The sequence below is a fragment of the Orcinus orca genome, chromosome 4 (assembly GCF_937001465.1).
Source record: "Orcinus orca chromosome 4, mOrcOrc1.1, whole genome shotgun sequence".
NCBI lineage: Eukaryota > Metazoa > Chordata > Mammalia > Artiodactyla > Delphinidae > Orcinus > Orcinus orca.
Window position 1 is genome coordinate 42,988,829 of NC_064562.1, and position 16,977 is coordinate 43,005,805.

Below are 16,977 nucleotides of genomic sequence, written 5' to 3' on the forward strand. Positions count from 1 at the left end.
GTAAGAACTTTAAGCTTCCATGGTTTTTCGAAGAAAATGAACGGAATCTAGACGTTTGCTAGCCTAGTCCAGTAACATACAGTGTGCATTTCGGCCACTAAGAGCAGGAGTGGGAAAGGGCCAAGAGCAACCATTACCGCCTATCACCAGGGGTACCTGAAAAGTCATCTTCATCCTTCAGCCTTCCCATTTTACTAGACTAGAAGCCTCAAGGACCACTAGATCGCGGCCGCCGCCACGCCAGGTCCAACCCGCCACAAGGCGGAAGCTCACCAGCGAGTCGACGCGGCGCACACCTGCCCGGCGGGCGGCGCCCACAACGCTTCACCTTGCTGCGGCGTACCTGCCCTCCTCGGCCCTTCTTCACCACCACCTCCATCCCTTCCCACCTGCAAATAACCGAGGGCAGGGACGCGGGAAGGTGAAGACGGTGAGTAAAAGCATCCCCGCAATCCGCCGCAGACTACCTCCTCCCATCCCAGAGCCGCTGCAAAGCCACATCGTTTCTCCCACGCCTCGTGTCTCTAGTGCAAGGTCTGCAATAGTTTAAAATTTTTGTTTTAAAGCACAAGTAACTTCCCCGCTCCCTTCCGCCCCTCACCTTCACGAAAGCAATCGGGGTTGTGGTACCTTCGATATCTAACAGGATCACAGTGACTTCGGCAGGCACCGAAAGCACAACCATTTCCCCACCGGCTGCTACTACGAGAATCGGCCTACTGGTAGGGAGGGCGGAGGGCCGTGCCGGCTGCGCCCAGCAAACTGCTGGGCTTCCGACAGCCCCGAAAAGAGTCCCGGAGCGCACAACCGCGCGCGGCCTGACGCACGAGGCGGAGAGGAGACGTCGGCGCCCCTGAAAATAGAGAAACCCGCAGCACAGGGACCTTGAACTCGCAAGCTGCCCGGGCCTGGAGGCCTAGACCACGTGGGCAGGGAAATGGGGCGGTCCTCGCGAGGTTCCGATGGGGCGGGGAGAGGTAATGGCACCGACGTCGATTGGCCGCTAGAGGGCCTCTAACCCGATCAGTCAAAATGGGCCTCGCGTGGGCGGGAACAAAGAAGCGAACGCGGGAGCCCGGTGCGCGGGCGCGCGCTCTCCGCAGACTGGTTGAGCGAGAGGGAGAGGCCCGGGGCACGTGCAGACGGGAGCCCCGCGAGTGGCGCGCCGGGGATGTGAGTGCCCCTTGCCCTCTACGGCACCTAGCCCCCTCCCTGCCCACGGCCTCCGCTTTTGCATTTTTACAGTAATCCGACTGGGCCCGCGCCCCTCCTCCCGTCAGCCAGCGAAAGAGGCCGTTTGCATCCCGGTCAGCCTGACTGCGTTGGCCCCGGTTCCGGCCGAGCGGCTAGGGAGGCCCGCCGCGCCCCCTCGGCCCGCGCGCCTGTAGCGGCAGCGGAAGAGGCCCCCGCGCCGCGCCGCTGTCCGGAGGGGCCAACGCGCGCCCGCTTCCTGGTCGGCTGCTTCCAGCCAGCTCGAGGACAAAACACGCGTGCGCGCGGCGGACGGCAGGGCGCGCTCGCCGCCTCAGCCACCGGCGCTGGGCGCAGTCCGCCTTTTTCCGGAGCAGCGCGGCCCCGGTGCCAATCGATAGCAGCAGCTCCGCACTGGGGGACCGAGGGCGGAAAAAGGCGGGGTTGACGGCTCTTTGCTGGGAGTGGGCTGGACCGGACGCCAGAGACAAAGGCTCTCAAGGCAAGAGGGGCTGTGACGCTGCTCGGGATTTTTGACCCAGAACTTTTCGCCCCTTCGTTTTTCTCTTCTGACGCTCTTTTCCCAAGCCCGCGTCCCTTCACCTGCGACCTCGTTCCTCAGCGGAAGGGCCGCGATGGAGGTCCCGCCCCGGCTTTCCCATGTGCCGCCGCCATTGTTCCCCTCCGCTCCCGCTACTTTAGCCTCCCGCAGCCTCTCCCATTGGCGGCCGAGGACGCCGCGGCAGCTCGCCCCACTCCTCCCTTCGCTCGCTCCCAGCTCCGCCCGGCAGGGGGCGCGCCGGGCCCAGCGCCACGTCACCGCCCAGCAGCCCTCCCGATTGGCGGGTGGGGCGGCTATAAAGGGAGGGCGCAGGCGGCGCCCGGATCTCTTCCGCCGCCATTTTAAATCCAGCTCCATACAACGTTCTGCCGCCGCTGCTGCCGCGACACGGATTGCACGCCAGCGCCTCCCGGCCGATAACTCAGCCGCTATGGAAGACATGAACGAGTACAGCAACATAGAGGAATTTGCAGAGGGATCTAAGATCAACGCGAGCAAGAATCAGCAGGATGACGGGTACCGCATGCTTCTCCTCTTTCCCCCCTCCCCCAGCGCTCCGCATGCACCCCTTCGTCCCTCGGGGGCCGCGTGCTGCCCCTGTTCTTTCCCCAAGTCGATTCCCCGCGTGCCCGTTGGGCCTCACTAGGTTGGAGGGAACAGGAAAGTAGGAAACGGAGGTGGGGCGGTGACTCGAGAGGCCCGCGGGAGGTGGGGGAAGGGCAGAGGGGTTGGAGGCGGAGGGCGGCGGAGTTTGTGTCCCGAGTGCGCAGGCGCGCGTGGGGCCCGAGGGGGAGGGGCCGGCCGCGCTGTGCCCCAAGCTGCAGCTGCAGCCGCCTCTTCATTGTGTCTGTGTTACGGTTCCGCGCAGTTTTCAGGGGGAGGATTTAGGGAACTTCTGGTTTGGGAACCTGTAGGCGACTGGTACCCAGATTCCCAGTACGTCTGATGATGAGTTCTTTTAGGTGGAACGTTGGCTTGATAGTTGAGGAAGACGGTGAGCCTAAGTTGTGTGGGATCAGTATAGAAAGTTGGATTTTCTAGTCGGGAACAATCTTTACCATGTATTGTTGGCCTCGTTTAAACTTGGCATTGTGCAGTGAGGAGAGCAAGGTGTCCACCGTTTTGAATAAGTGAGGAACTTGGGGATCTTTGTGGTCTTCGTGTGTGTCTGTAAACGGGTTAAATTATTTGTACATCAGGATGTATTTCCCCATGCTTATTTTATACTTTTATTTCGTAAACGTAATTTCAGAATTTAAGTAATCGTTGTAGTTGCTGCTAACCTTAAAAAACAACTTTTATTTCTAGTAAAATGTTTATTGGAGGCTTGAGCTGGGATACAAGCAAGAAAGATCTGACTGAATATTTGTCTCGATTTGGGGAAGTTGTAGACTGCACAATTAAAACAGATCCAGTCACTGGAAGATCAAGAGGATTTGGATTTGTGCTTTTCAAAGATGCTGCTAGTGTTGATAAGGTAGGAACATGTTTCGCATTGTGGTGCTTTTGTGTGTTTCTTGCAAATTGTTCAGAGGGTTGCTTGTATGTTGTCAGATTAAATAAATCTGTCTTTTAGGTTTTGGAAATGAAAGAACACAAGCTGGATGGCAAATTGATAGACCCTAAAAGAGCCAAAGCTTTAAAAGGGAAGGAACCCCCTAAAAAGGTTTTTGTGGGTGGATTGAGCCCAGATACTTCAGAAGAACAAATTAAAGAATATTTTGGAGCCTTTGGAGAGGTGCGCTCTGCTTTTACGTTTACGTGTATTTTCATTTGATATGTTTATATAATGTTTATCCCTGATCCAGTTCTTACAGAGCAAACTCAATGTTGGATGAGGGTGGGATTAAATTATTGCTCAAGTCCCTTCCAGTCACCGTACCTCAATCAGTGCTTTCTGTGTTATAATGGAAACTAGTGTCTAATGGAAACTAATTCAGCAAAAAGAAGGATGCTTTGGTGTGGTTAGGGTTTGGATTTATTAACTAGTGGCATCTGTGGAGTAAGAAATGGTATTAAATAAGGTTTTACTCTCCCTTTTCAATGCTCCATAGATGAAACAGATCACTCTAGTTTCATGTGGATAATAAAGCGGTGGTTTATACAGAAGTTATTTCGTTAGAATGACATGTTATGTTGAAGCTTGAAAAGGACTTGTGGCATTCTAAAACATCTTGGTAGCTTTTTATCATTAGTGGGTGACCTTGAGTGTGTATCTTGATTTCAGATTGAAAATATTGAACTTCCCATGGATACAAAAACAAATGAAAGAAGAGGATTTTGTTTTATTACATATACAGACGAAGAGCCAGTAAAGAAATTGTTAGAAAGCAGATATCATCAAATTGGTTCTGGGAAGGTAAAGCCATTTTGATTATAGTAAATGAACAATATCCTTTTCTTTTCTTAAAGTGAAATTTCTCAACCTGTTTTGAGAAGAAAAACAATGGCTTGACATTAGAATATTGGTAATAATTCTGTTTGCTTTTTAAATTTTGTTTTTAGTGTGAAATCAAAGTTGCACAACCCAAAGAGGTATATAGGCAGCAACAGCAACAACAAAAAGGAGGAAGAGGTGCTGCAGCTGGTGGACGAGGTGGTACTAGGGGTCGTGGCCGAGGTGAGACTTAATTCCTGGGCAATGACTCAATGCTGTAAGCTATAAACTGCGGAATATGAATAAGCCCATAGGAAAGTGAAGCCAAATTTAAACTGTTACAACATGGAAACTGCTCAGCTTAGTGGGTGGGCTTTTGTATTTACTGGTTTCACCTTTTCAAACAATGGCCACGCTGACAGTGTCATTACTGATGGGAAAATAACACCATTAAACGTAATTAAGATTACATGGAACACTTTGGCCTGATAGGTTTTCTAGGGCAGGAGTCCTTGTTTTAAAGATAAACACTCTGTCTTCTCCTTTGTCCTGATTTTTCATTGAATTTCGGAAGCCTGATACTGGCACAATTGGACTTTCTGCCCCCTTTTTTATGCCAACTGTAATAATACTTTCTTGGTCAGTTAGCAATATAGGTATCCATTCTGCCTTTTTAAGATTTGCAGAGTGAGGGACAGGAACGCATCATTTTATGTTAGGATTGGGGGTCAGAAGTTGTTTCCTAACAATCATTGTGCATTGTTTCAGGTCAGGGCCAAAACTGGAACCAAGGATTTAATAACTATTATGATCAAGGATATGGAAATTACAATAGTGCCTATGGTGGTGATCAAAACTATAGTGGCTATGGCGGCTATGATTATACTGGGTATAACTATGGGAACTATGGATATGGACAGGGATATACAGACTACAGTGGTAAGAATATTTAACTTAATTTCATAAACCAATGGTACTAAAATTCGGTGTTTAAAGTACAATCCCATTCTGAGACTCTGTGTGTGTGGGTGTTTTCTATTTCTTGAAGTGTTTGGAGTTAAATTTTTGAGACATTTAATAGTCATGGGAGCTTATACTGATAGACTTCAGTCATTACAAACATTCTAGAATGTGATATGTGACTAGTTTATAATGACTTTTAAAATATCTGGTTATTTTAATTGCCATGGAGGATTTTGCATATTTAATAGTTTTTTAAATATACAGTGAAACCATTTCATTAAAAGCTAAGCATAATCTTTTGTTTTTTCAAAATAGGCCAACAGAGCACTTATGGCAAGGCATCTCGAGGGGGTGGCAATCACCAAAATAATTACCAGCCATACTAAAAGGGGACGTTGGAGAAAACAGGTGTGTATAAGAGTTCAAGACACCAGTGGAAATGCTAATTTAATTTAAAGATCAATAGACAAATGAAAAATAAGTGAAAACAAAATATCATGTAGCCTGTTTTTACTAAATTGTTAATTTTTTACTTGCTTTATGAACCTGTTTTGCCTAAAGTGTCTATAGATCTTTAACTTTAAAGTTTTATCTCACTTTCTTTAGTATTACAGAAAAACTTAAGAGTTTTTCTGTTTGCTTTGTGTACCAGGTGGTCTAGAGGAATAATTAAACTTTTTTAGAACTATTAACAGGTAAAGTACTGAAATGGGTACAACTTAAGGAAAACAGGAATGTTGTCTTCTAACTCTGACATTATACCTTGTTTGTACCCGCCAGCGGGAACTTCATTGCAGGCCGTGTGTCACCCTGACCACGTCTATCTCTGGGGGTCGCACGTTGCGGGCAGAGCGCAAGGCATACACCAGAAAACGCTGTCCTGTGGTATGGTCTCTTCCAACTTCATGTACCAGCGTAAAGATTAAAGTGGAAAACTTCAGACTTTGGCTTCTTTTTTAATCTTTTTGAAGATTAAGTGTCTAAACTTAACTTAAATGGTTTTTTACAGGAGTTAAAGTACATAAATGCCTTTTTACAGCTTAATCATTTTGGTCTTCTGTTTAGTGTTGTATTTCAATTGTGGAGCCTCATTTTAAGTGTTCATTTAAGATTTAATGCTTGCTTTTTCTTTTTATAGCTAATAGTGAAATCTACAAACCAAAACAAGAACTTTAAAATCTGGGATATAAATTAAAGATCATATGCACACAGAAATTTGTTTTCTTGTAATACAAGCCTATTAGAAATTCATGTTTGTAATAGCATTGTACGTGGCTTACTAGAGATGTTTCTAGTAGACCTTGAACCTAGCACAGTTCAACCTGTGAATATGGGAAGACTGCATTCCCAGATTTTCTAAGTAAATTTATTTTAATATCATTTGGGAACTTCAGGGTGAATTTATTAATTACCCGAACTGCGTTTTGCCAATGAATTTGCATGTGATCTTTAATTATTGAAGAAAAGAATAAAGTGAGAACTTAAAACAATTCATGAAAGTGGACCTTTGAAAGCTTGTCAGAGTTGCACAAATCTAATTGCCATTTTGTTTTTGTTTTTAGGAAGAGATTGCTAAAGTAACCCATCTTGCAGGACGACATTGAAGATTGGTCTTCTGTTGATCTAAGATGATTATTTTGTAAAAGACTTTCTAGTGTACAAGACACAACTGTGTCCAACTGTATATAGCCGCCAATTAGTTTTTGTTTTTACTTTGTCTTTTCCTATCTGTGTTATGACTCGACGTGGATTTGTGTTTATACAAATTTTATTTGTATGATTTCATGTTAAACCTCAAATAAATGCTTCCTTATGTGATTGTTTTTCTGCGTCAGGTACTAAATAGCCCTGTAAAAGTGTAATTTTAAATAAGCAATAATTAAGGCACAGTTTATTTTGTAGGGAGTGTTGATCCATAGGGAGAAACTGTGGTCCTTTACAAATAGCCAGCTACAGTGTCTACTCTGTTCTCTTTTTGTTAGATGTATTCTGTGTTCTAAGGCTTCATTTCCCTGTTAACTGAGGCTTCCACATACCTTTAAGTAATGTTGTTTTCTCTTTGTGTATTTGGAGACTTTGTCATGAAAGTTTCTGTGGCGTAGTTATAGTGTTGTGATGAGTGGAAGCTTTCTAGTAGACCATAAATCTTCTGGTTATATTTTGAAAAGTAACTTTTTAATGGCACAAAGCATGCTGGTAGCTCCTTTTATGAATAGAAAATATTTTGCTTTGCTCTTGTCTCTGGAAAGGCATTTGTTACGACTTGCTGTATTCAGTGGTCTGCTAGAAAGAGCTTTGGCTAATCATAATACCATAACTTTGTTTTCTTGATTAAACTGTCTAAATATACCCAGGGGAAAAAAACACTTGAACTGTGTTATAGGAGCCACAGTTTAAGAATATCAGATGTAGTTACATTTAACACAAGGATTTTGGCAAATAGGTATGAAGTTACTAAAATTTGAACAAAAGTTAGATTAAAATATATGACATAGTGGATGAGTAACTAAATTAATTGTATATTATTCTGTTGGTATTATGTCACAGCAAGCACCAAACTGAACAAAATGTTTTCTGTTGGGGCATTTTTAGGAAGCTGTATTGGGTGTTAACTGTTACGTGGTGTGAGTTCTTAGAAAAAATCATGGTAGTAAGTTTCATCATTTTTAGCGCAGTTAGTGCATGAGCTGAATAGTTAAGCATATCCATATTCAAACGTAAAAGGAATAGTGGGGAAAGGTATCCCTTAAATCTTATGTAAATGCAAATCTAAGTGTGACCAAGTCATGTCATTACAACAGATCTTCTGGTGCATTAAAAGTTTTAGCTGTAGATTTTGGAGGATGTCCTGGGTAAACTCAAGTTTTGAATTTTACATTCAGTGTAGTTATTGAATTTAAGGTTTTTGTTTTTGTTTCTGTGGTTCCATGTTAGCCATTAGGATTGGCATACAAGTTCATATGTGGAATAGTTGACCTCACCTTCAACCAAGTGTAAATTTTTTTATGCTAATGAACCTGCCTTGTTTTATTTGGTGCCTGCAACTTTCTTTGTTCTGATGATGTTTGTACTTGCTGGGCTATCAAGTTACAATGCTTTTGGCCTTTTGCTCCTGTTTCGCTATTTGACCGTACACCTAGGCCAAGTACCAATGTTGGCTGTTGCAAGGGATTGTTTGATTTGTTCAACATGCAACCTTAGGGAACAGAAAGGAGATTTTCATTTTAAGTTATCTTGTCAAAGTCAGTAGGTGCAGTGTCTTTAGGGCAGTGAATCCTGTAAGTTCAAATTTATGATTAGGTGACAAGTTGACATTGAGATTGTCCTTTCCCTGATCAAAAATGAATAAAGGCTTTTTAAACAAAATCCAAACTCTTCAGTCAAGTCTTGATATATATGACTTTGAAGAAATACATCTAGAGATTATTGAGGTCTTTTAGAAAAACTGAAGTACCTATGACAAACATAATTAACCTGTATATTCTTAAATATGCTTCCTGAGTTGTTTTGAGCAAGTTCTATGTGTTGCTACTTACCCTGAAAGAAACCTAATTAGCAGTTTTGTTGATTAACACGTTAGTATTCTGTAGTCTGATGGCTACATTTACAAGATTAGGGATTTAAGAGTTAAACTGTCATTAGGATACTAACATGGATGAGCAGAGCATTTATTTCATTCTCTTCCATGCATCTTTTTCATAATGGTGACAGTAACTGGACCCTTTGCTAATCTTACAAATTTCAATACAAAAAAACCTGAGAAATTAATTGCTATAGGTTGCAAGTATTTGATAGGATATCCACCACAGGATACTATGTTTCACTGATGAAAAAGGTGATTCAAGGACACTGCAATTATAATTGCACTTTTAAATGTAATTTTATATAAACTGCAATTTTTAGTTACAGGTGTGTGTGTGTGTGCGCGCGCGCGTTTCTGCCATTTGAATTGCTCCTAGTGTTAAGCGAAGTCAGAAAATGTCATTCTGTAAAAATCTCTCTCAAACTTTCCAACTTAATAGAATTGCCATCTACTGTGGTCTCAACTTTCTGAGCAAAAGCAATACAACTTTGTTTTCATGTAAAGTCATTCAAAAGTGTATTGCCATAAAAATGTAGGCTGTTCCTTTAGGATTGGTTGAGGTTTTATATTTGTCTTGAAATAGTCAGATGTGGGATTTCAGTGAGTTTGGGTTGAATAGAAAAAAGTGGAAACTTTGACTTAACCACTGTGTTTTATAAACTGTAAGAAAGAATACAGTGGTATTCTATGGATTAGAGGGTAATGCTGAACATTCTAAAGATTGTTGCTTTAAGTGGCAGTTTAATTCCTGACCTTATTCTTTGGTCTACTCATTCAAGAGGAGTACCCCCATTTGAGGAGGTATATCATGATCTCAGTGTGATTGGGGAAGGGATATTCAACAGTCTCTGATTTGTTACTTAAAATCTAAAAATTTCAAGTAACAATGCTTAAGAGTTTGCTTTATCAAAGACTAGCATGTGTTATAAATATGTGAGAAGCACTGTACTGCAGACAGGTTTTCTCATACTGTTCCAATGCTTATCTCCTTTTGAGAATCTGACTAAAATGAGTTTTCTTAAGACAAAAAAAATCATGGCTATATATAAATGTCTCAAGGAAATGATAAACCACTTTGAAAGCTATCTAGTTTTAAAAGACTCGAAGTTGGCTCTTACGGTGACAGATTGACTAGAATTCATTCATTTAGGTCACACCATGCAGTTTGTAGGATCTTAGTTCCCCCACCAAGAATCAAACCGGGCCCCACAGCAGTAAGAAGCACCAAGTCTTAACCACTGGACTGTCAGGGAATTTCCAAAATTTATTGAATTTGCTATCATTGATGTGGTTACCCACAGGAAGTTTCTTCACATGTTCTCAGAAGTTTGTGTGCTGGCTGGTGAACAAATACAGGGTGATTGTTTTATTGATGAGACAGGAAGGGCCAACCCCATAAAAGGACTTATGGAAAACCATAATTAATCCCCTGATTTTTCAAATTGAGGAAGTTGGCTAATTGAAAGTAACTCATTACATTTTGGAGTCTATCAAGCATCTCTGAGGACTAGATTCAGTGTTTGCCACTTCTGGGAGGGATCTCTAAGCATTAAGATTGGTCAGCAGTCTCATTTGTGAGTGCTGAAGTCTTTTGTAGGAAAGTAGCATTTGATTATAATTCATTCATTCTTGGGACTTCCCTGGTGGTGCAGTGGTTAAGACCGAGTTCCCAATGCAGGGGGCCCGGGTTCAGTCCCTGAACTGGATCCCACATGCCTGCCACAACTGAGGAGTCCGCCTGCCACAGCTAAGACCCAGTGCAACCAAATAAGTATTTTTTAAAACAATTGATTCATTCTTGTTCCTCTGATGAAACTGGAGCCTAGATAATCTGAAGCAACTATTCATTCTCATGAGAGAGCTTTTCTATGGTATTTATTTTATTTATTTGGCTGTGCCGGGTCTTAGTTGCAGCATGCGGGTTTCTTTGTTTTAGTTGCAGCTTGCAGGATCTTTTAGTTGCGGCATGTGAGATCACCTGCATTGGGAGCGTGGAGTCTCCACCACTGGACCACCAGGGAAGTCCCTGTCCTATGGAATTGAGTGATTACTTTGGTTACCCTTGAACCATGAGACGTATGGGACATAAAAGTTCTTTAGACCACCATACAGGCAGAAGGGTGAAGGGAGGGTGTGACAGTGAGGACTAAAATATTTTAGGGTACTTCCAATATTTTTCACTACCAAGAAACACTAGGTATTTTCTCCCCATAAACTGTATGTTTTGAATGGCTGTACATGTCACATATATTGCTCTCATTATGTAGTGACATTTCTATTAATCAAAGGCATATAGCTGTCAATCAGAACGTCTACAGTGATAATCAGCGTTGTACCATCAACTTAATAATGCCAGTTAAAATCTAAGAAACAATATTTTCATTAGCTTGTACAGATTTTTTTTAATGTGATTTCTATCAGACAAAATACAGAAAAAAAGTCCAAGAATTTTTATTACTTCTTCCTAGGAGTTTAGAACTATACCTAGCACATCATTTGGAGATAAGGACAAACAAAAGGCATTTTTGAGTGTGTGTTACTTTCATAATCTGGAAAAAAGTGATTTTTAAAATATTTTTATGGATATAATTATAATTTTTTAATTATGCATTTGAATGACTTCAGAAATAAAGAGACCCCCAAATTACACCTTTGATCTCTTTTAAAATATGTCTTTTTTCATGTATTTATTCTTTAGTTACAATCCATGTAAAAATAGGACTTAGAGCCTGTCATAACTAAGAATATCTCCACTTTGACCTATCGTCACCACTCGCCCAGCTTGTGGGATCTTAATTCCCCGACCACCAGGGATTGAACCGGGGCCCTCTGCAGTGAAAGCGAGGAGTCCTAACTACTGGACCGCCAGGAAGTTTTCTTCCCTTTTTCATTTAATTAAAGTTATTTTAATTGCTATTAACATGATGCTTTAGAACACCAAGATATAGACGTGGCAAAAGGGTTTTTATTTTCCCTTGATTCTCCATCCAAGACAATAACAAATTCAGACATAACATTCCATTACCAATTCACTGATTGTGGAGTTTGGTTTTTTTGTTTATGTTTGTTTTTCCCACGTATCCCAGACCCCAGGAGAGAAGGGTCTTGGTGTTGGTGGCAGGTACAGGGATTTTTCACCAACCCATAGCCAAGATTCATGGTACTACCATTGTAGGGTTTTGGTTTTGTATTTTCTTGAACGTGAATCTTTTAAAATTCTACTGGTGTTAAATATTTGCCACTTGGTGAAATAAAATCATTCTTCTCTTCATTAAAGACCAAGGAGCAAATTTCTCTCTCTGCCTTTAGTAGAAAAAATCAAGCAGACACTCTTAACCAGGAAATATACAGGCATTAACTACTGCTCTCTTGACAATTCTCCTGGGAAAGGTATGCAGACTCTTAGTATAACTTGATTAAGAACAACGGTCACAGTTGATTAACTGCATTTATTGCGTAAGAAAGTAAAAAAAGCATTACATGAAGATGTCAAAGGTTTTCAGAATTACTCGATAAATCACTGCTAAGATCATGCCCTGTTTTTTAAATTTGCATTACATATTTACATTTCCATGCATTAGTGCAGTCCTACATATAGTGTAAGAGTATTCAGGTGTACATATATACCTAATAAGATAAAAGGCATACAGGCCATACAGGCATACATATACTTTAAAAATATTGCAGGTAAAGTTCCAGACGATCGCAATAAAGCAATACGGTGAGTCACACAAATTGTTTTTGTTTCCCGGTACATATAGGTTATGCTTACACTATAACTGTAGTCTATTAAGTGTGCGATAGTGTTATGTCTAAAAAAACAATGTATACACCTTAATTTAAAAATACTTTATTGCTAAATAATGCTAACCATCATCTGAGCCTTTAGTGAGTCATAATCTTTTTGCCAGTGGGGGTCTTACCCGGATGTTGATGCTGCTGACTGATCAGGGTGGTGGTTGCTGAAGGTGGGTGGCTGAGGCAGTCTCTTGAATAAGACACCAAGGAGGTCTGTCTTTCATGAAGGATTTCTCTGTAGCATGCAAGGCTGTTTGACGGCACTTTACCCTGCTCAGTAGAACTTCTTTCAGAATTGGAGTCAACCCCTCAAACTCTGCAACTGCTTTACCAACTACGTTTATGTAATATTCTAAATTCTTGACACAACTAGGGCAGCTCCCAGGCTCTGGTGGGGGACGTCGGACCCCTAAAGGGACAGGAAAAGTACCCACACAACCAGGTAGGACGTGGCAGGGAAGGAGGGGGGAGAGAAAGTGGAGGGAGTAGGGGACTGGCACCCGTGAGGGGTGGCTGGGGAAGGAGAGGGGTTCCATGACCAGAGGGGGAGCCCACCCATGGTGCAGGGATCAGTGGGGACAGAGAGAGACCTCTGGGGGATTGGGGGATCAGAGGGGAACGCAGCTAGCATCTCCCCTGACTGCTTGGGTCCGGCAAGCCTGCTGGGGTCCCAGGCCTCTACCTCCACTCTCCGGGGCCCCCACTGTCTAGGCTGAGCCTAAGCCATGACCCCAACCCCACAAGGCCTTTTCTGGCCATGAGGGTCCTGCGCCTAGGCCCCACCCCCAAGGCTTCTTCTGGCCTTTTTTTTTTTTTTTCTGTAGTGGTTCTGTTTTGCCTTGTCATTTCATTCGTATTTTTTTTTTCTAATATATTTTTTATTTTTCTAGTTTTATTTTTTATTCTTTGTTATTGTTATGCTCTCATTTTTTTTTTTTTTTCTACACCGCATGGCTTGCAGGACCTTGGTTCCCAGGCTGGGGGTCAGGCCTGAGCTCCTGTGGTGGGAGCACTGAGTCCAAACCACTGGACTAACAGAACCTCAGACCCCAGGGAATATCAAATGGAGTGAGGTCTCCCAAGGTCCTCATCTCAGCACCAAGACCCAGCTGTACCCAAGTGCCTGTAAACTCCAGTACTGGATGCCTCAGGCCAAACAGCCAGTAAGACAGGAACACAGCCCCACCCATCAAAACAAATGAGATGACAAAAAAATACATTACAGACAGAAGGGCAAGGTAAAAACCTGCAAGACCAAACAAATGAGGAGGAAATAGGAAACCTACCTAAAAAAGAATTCAGAGTAATGATAGTAAAGATGATCCAAAATCTCAGAAACAGAATGGAGGCAAGGATTGAGAAAATACAAGGAATGTTTAACAAAGACCCAGAAGAACTAAAGAACAAACAAACAGTGATGAACAAAACAATAACTGAAATGAAGAACACACTAGAAGGAATCAATAGCCGAATAACTGAGGCAGAAGAACAGGTAAGTGAGCTGGAAGACAGAATGGTGGGAATAACTGCTGAGGAGCAGAATAAAGAAGACAGAATGAAAAGAACTGACAGGACAGGCTCAGAGATTTCTGGGACAACATTAAACACACCAACATTCGAAATATAGGGGTCCCAGAAGAAGAAGAGAAAGAGAAAAGGTCTGAGAAAATAGTTGAAGAGATTATAGTTGAGAACTTCCCTAACATGGGAAAGAAAATAGCCACCCAAGTCCAGGAAGCGCAGAGAGTCCCAGGCAGGATAAACCCAAGGAGAAACACACCAAGACACACGTTAATCAAACTAACAAAAATTAAATTCAAAGAAAAAATGTTAAAAGCAGCAAGGGAAAAGCAACAAATAACATACAAAAGAATCCCCATAAGGTTAACAGCTGATTTTTCAGCAGAAACTCTGCAGGCCAGAAGGGAATGGCATGGTATATTTAAAGTGATGAAAGGGAAAAACCTACAACCAAGATTACTTTACCCAGCAAGGATCTCATTCAGATTCAATGGAGAAATCAAAAGCTTTACTGACAGGCAAAAGCTAAGAATTCAGCTCCACCAAACCAGCTTTACAGCAAATGCTAAAGGAACTTCTCTAGGCGGGAAACACAAGAGAGGAAAAAGACCCACAAAAACAAACCCAAAACAATTGAGAAAATGGTAATAGGAACATACATATTGATAATTACCTTGAATGTAAATAGATTAAATGCTCCAACCAAAAGACTGGATAAATGGATACAAAAGCAAGACCCGTATATGTGCTGTCTACAAGAGACCCATTTCAGACCTAGGGACATATACAGACTGAAAGTGAGTGGATGGGAAAAGATATACCACGCAAATGGAAATCAAAAGAAAGCTGGAGTAGCAATACTCATATCTGATAAAATAAACTTTAAAATAAAGACTGTTGGGCTTCCCTGGTGGAGCAGCAGTTGAGAGTCCGCCTGCCGATGCAGGGGACACGGGTTCATGCCCCGGTCCGGGAAGATCCCACATGCCGTGGAGCAGCTGGGCCCATGAGCCATGGCCACTGAGCCTGCACGTCCAGAGCCTGTGCTCCGCAACGGGAGAGGCCACAACAGTGAGAGGCCCGCATACTGCAAAAAAAAATTAATAAAAAAAATTAAAATACTGTTATAAGAGATAAGGAAGGACACTACATAATGATCAAGGGATCAATCCAAGAAGAAGATACAACAATTATAAATATTTATGCACCCAACATAGGAGCACCTCAAAACATTAAGCAAATGCTAACAGCCATAAAAGGGGAAATCAACAGTAACATAATAATAGTGGGGGGACTTTAACACCCCACTTACACCAATGGACAGATCATCCAGACATAAAATAAAGAAACACAAGCTCTAAATGACACAATAAACCAGATAGATTTAATTGATATTCATAAGACATTCTGCCCAAAAGCAGCAGAATACATTTTCTTCTCAAGTGCACACAGAACATTCTCCAGGATAAATCACATCTTGGGTCACAAATCAAGCCTTGGAAAATTTAAGAAAATTGAAATTGTATCCAGCATATTTTCCAACCACAATGATATGAGATTAGGAGTCAATTACAGGAAAAATACAAAAACACATGGAGGCTAAACAATATGCTACTAAATAACCAAGAGATCACTGAAGAAATCAAAGAGGAAATTTTAAAAATACATAGGAACAAATAACAACGAAAACATGACAACCCAAAACCTAATGGGATGTAGCAAAAGCAGTTCTAAGAGGGAAGTTTATAGCAATTCTATCTCCCCTCAAGAAACAAGAAAAATCTCAAATGAACAATTTAACCTTACACCTAAAGCAACTAGAGAAAGAAGAACAAAAAACAAAAAAGTTAGTAGAAGGAAAGAAATCATAAAGAGGAGAGCAGAAATAAATGAAATAGAAATGAAGAAAACAATAGCAAAGATCAATAAAACTAAAAGTTGGTTCTTTGAGAAGATAAACAAAATTGATAAACCTTTAGCCAGACTCATCAAGAAAAAAGGGAGAGGATTCAAATCAATAAAATTATAAATGAAAAAGGAGAAATTACAATTGACATTGCAGCAATATAAAGGATCATAAGAGAATACTACAAGCAATCATATGCCAATAAAATAGACAACATGGAAGAAATGGACAGATTCTTAGAAAGATACAACTTTCCAAGACTGAATGAGGAAGAATTAGAAAATATAAACAGACCAATCACAAGTAATATGAAAAGATGCTCAACATCACTAATTACTAGAGAAATGCAAATCAAGACTACACTGAAGTATCACCTCACACCAGTCAGAATGGCCATCAACAAAAAAATCTACAAACAATAAATGCTGGAGAGGGTATGGAGAAAAGGAAACCCTCTTGCACTGTTGGTGAGAATGTGAATTGATACAGCCACTATGGAGAACAGTATGGAGGTTCCTTCAAAAACTAAAAATAGAACTACCATATGACCCAGCAGTCCGACTACTGGGTATATACCCTGAGAAAACCATAATTCAAAAAGACACATGTACCCCAGTGTTCACTGCAGCACTATTTACAATAGCCAGGACATGGAAACAACCTAAATGTCCATCTACAGATGAATGGATAAAGAAGATGTGGTACATATATTCAATGGAATATTGCTCAGCCATAAAAAGGAACAAAATTGGGTCATTTGTAGAGATGTGGATGGACCTAGAGTCTGTCATACAGAGTGAAGTAAGTCAGAAAGAGAAAAACAAATACCGTATATTAATGCATATATGTGGAATCTAGAAAAATGGTACAGATGAACCTATTTGCAGGGCAGGAATAGAGACACAGACCTAGAGAAAAGACATGTGGATACAGTGGGGGAAGGGAAGGGTGGAACTAACTGGGAGATTAGGATTAACATTTATACACTGCCATGTTAAAATAGCTAGCTAGTGGGAACGTGCTGTATAGCACAGGGAGCTCAGCTCAGTGCTCTATGATGACTTAGATGGATGGGA

General features: G+C 41.7%; 2 protein-coding genes across 10 annotated transcripts in view; one reads left to right on the plus strand and one right to left on the minus strand.

Annotated features, from left to right (window-relative positions):
* The window catches only part of ENOPH1 (enolase-phosphatase 1), a 35,465-nt gene extending 34,542 nt beyond the window's left edge, over positions 1-923 (minus strand). Inside the window, exon 1 of one of the 2 annotated variants that reach the window (XM_033410015.2) lies at positions 631-923. Coding sequence is in view for 1 of the 2 variants with exons in the window: in XM_004282176.4 (XP_004282224.1) it covers positions 602-685 (84 nt within the window). In the remaining variant the exon portion in view is untranslated. Of the gene's footprint in view, positions 1-601 lie in introns of both variants that reach the window. The other variant, XM_004282176.4, reaches the window with a different exon arrangement.
* Positions 924-1,147: 224 nt separating this feature from the next.
* HNRNPDL (heterogeneous nuclear ribonucleoprotein D like) lies at positions 1,148-8,465 on the plus strand. 8 transcript variants are annotated; one of them, XR_007477160.1, is made up of 9 exons: positions 1,148-2,269; positions 3,062-3,230; positions 3,330-3,491; positions 3,981-4,112; positions 4,259-4,373; positions 4,899-5,069; positions 5,409-5,501; positions 5,874-5,978; positions 6,656-6,781. XR_007477160.1 is itself a non-coding variant. In XM_049709393.1 (8 exons), exons 1-7 carry the CDS (start codon positions 1,827-1,829, stop codon positions 5,477-5,479), a joined length of 1,263 nt encoding a protein of 420 aa, XP_049565350.1. In that variant the 5' UTR covers positions 1,148-1,826; the 3' UTR covers positions 5,480-5,501; positions 5,874-8,465. The 8 variants fall into 8 exon arrangements, 6 of the variants coding, with proteins under 6 accessions (XP_049565350.1, XP_049565351.1, XP_049565349.1 ...); XR_007477159.1 differs by having other exon boundaries at positions 5,409-5,978; XM_049709393.1 differs by having other exon boundaries at positions 5,874-8,465.
* The last annotated feature ends 8,512 nt before the right edge of the window (positions 8,466-16,977 follow it).

Coding starts and splice junctions, on each gene's coding strand:
- HNRNPDL (XM_049709392.1), top strand. CDS start 1,827: ATGGAGGTCCCGCCCCGGCTTTCCCATGTGCCGCCGCCATTGTTCCCC. Junction 3,492..3,980: donor ATTTTGGAGCCTTTGGAGAG/GTGCGCTCTGCT, acceptor TCTTGATTTCAG/ATTGAAAATATTGAACTTCC. Junction 4,113..4,258: donor ATCAAATTGGTTCTGGGAAG/GTAAAGCCATTT, acceptor TTTTGTTTTTAG/TGTGAAATCAAAGTTGCACA.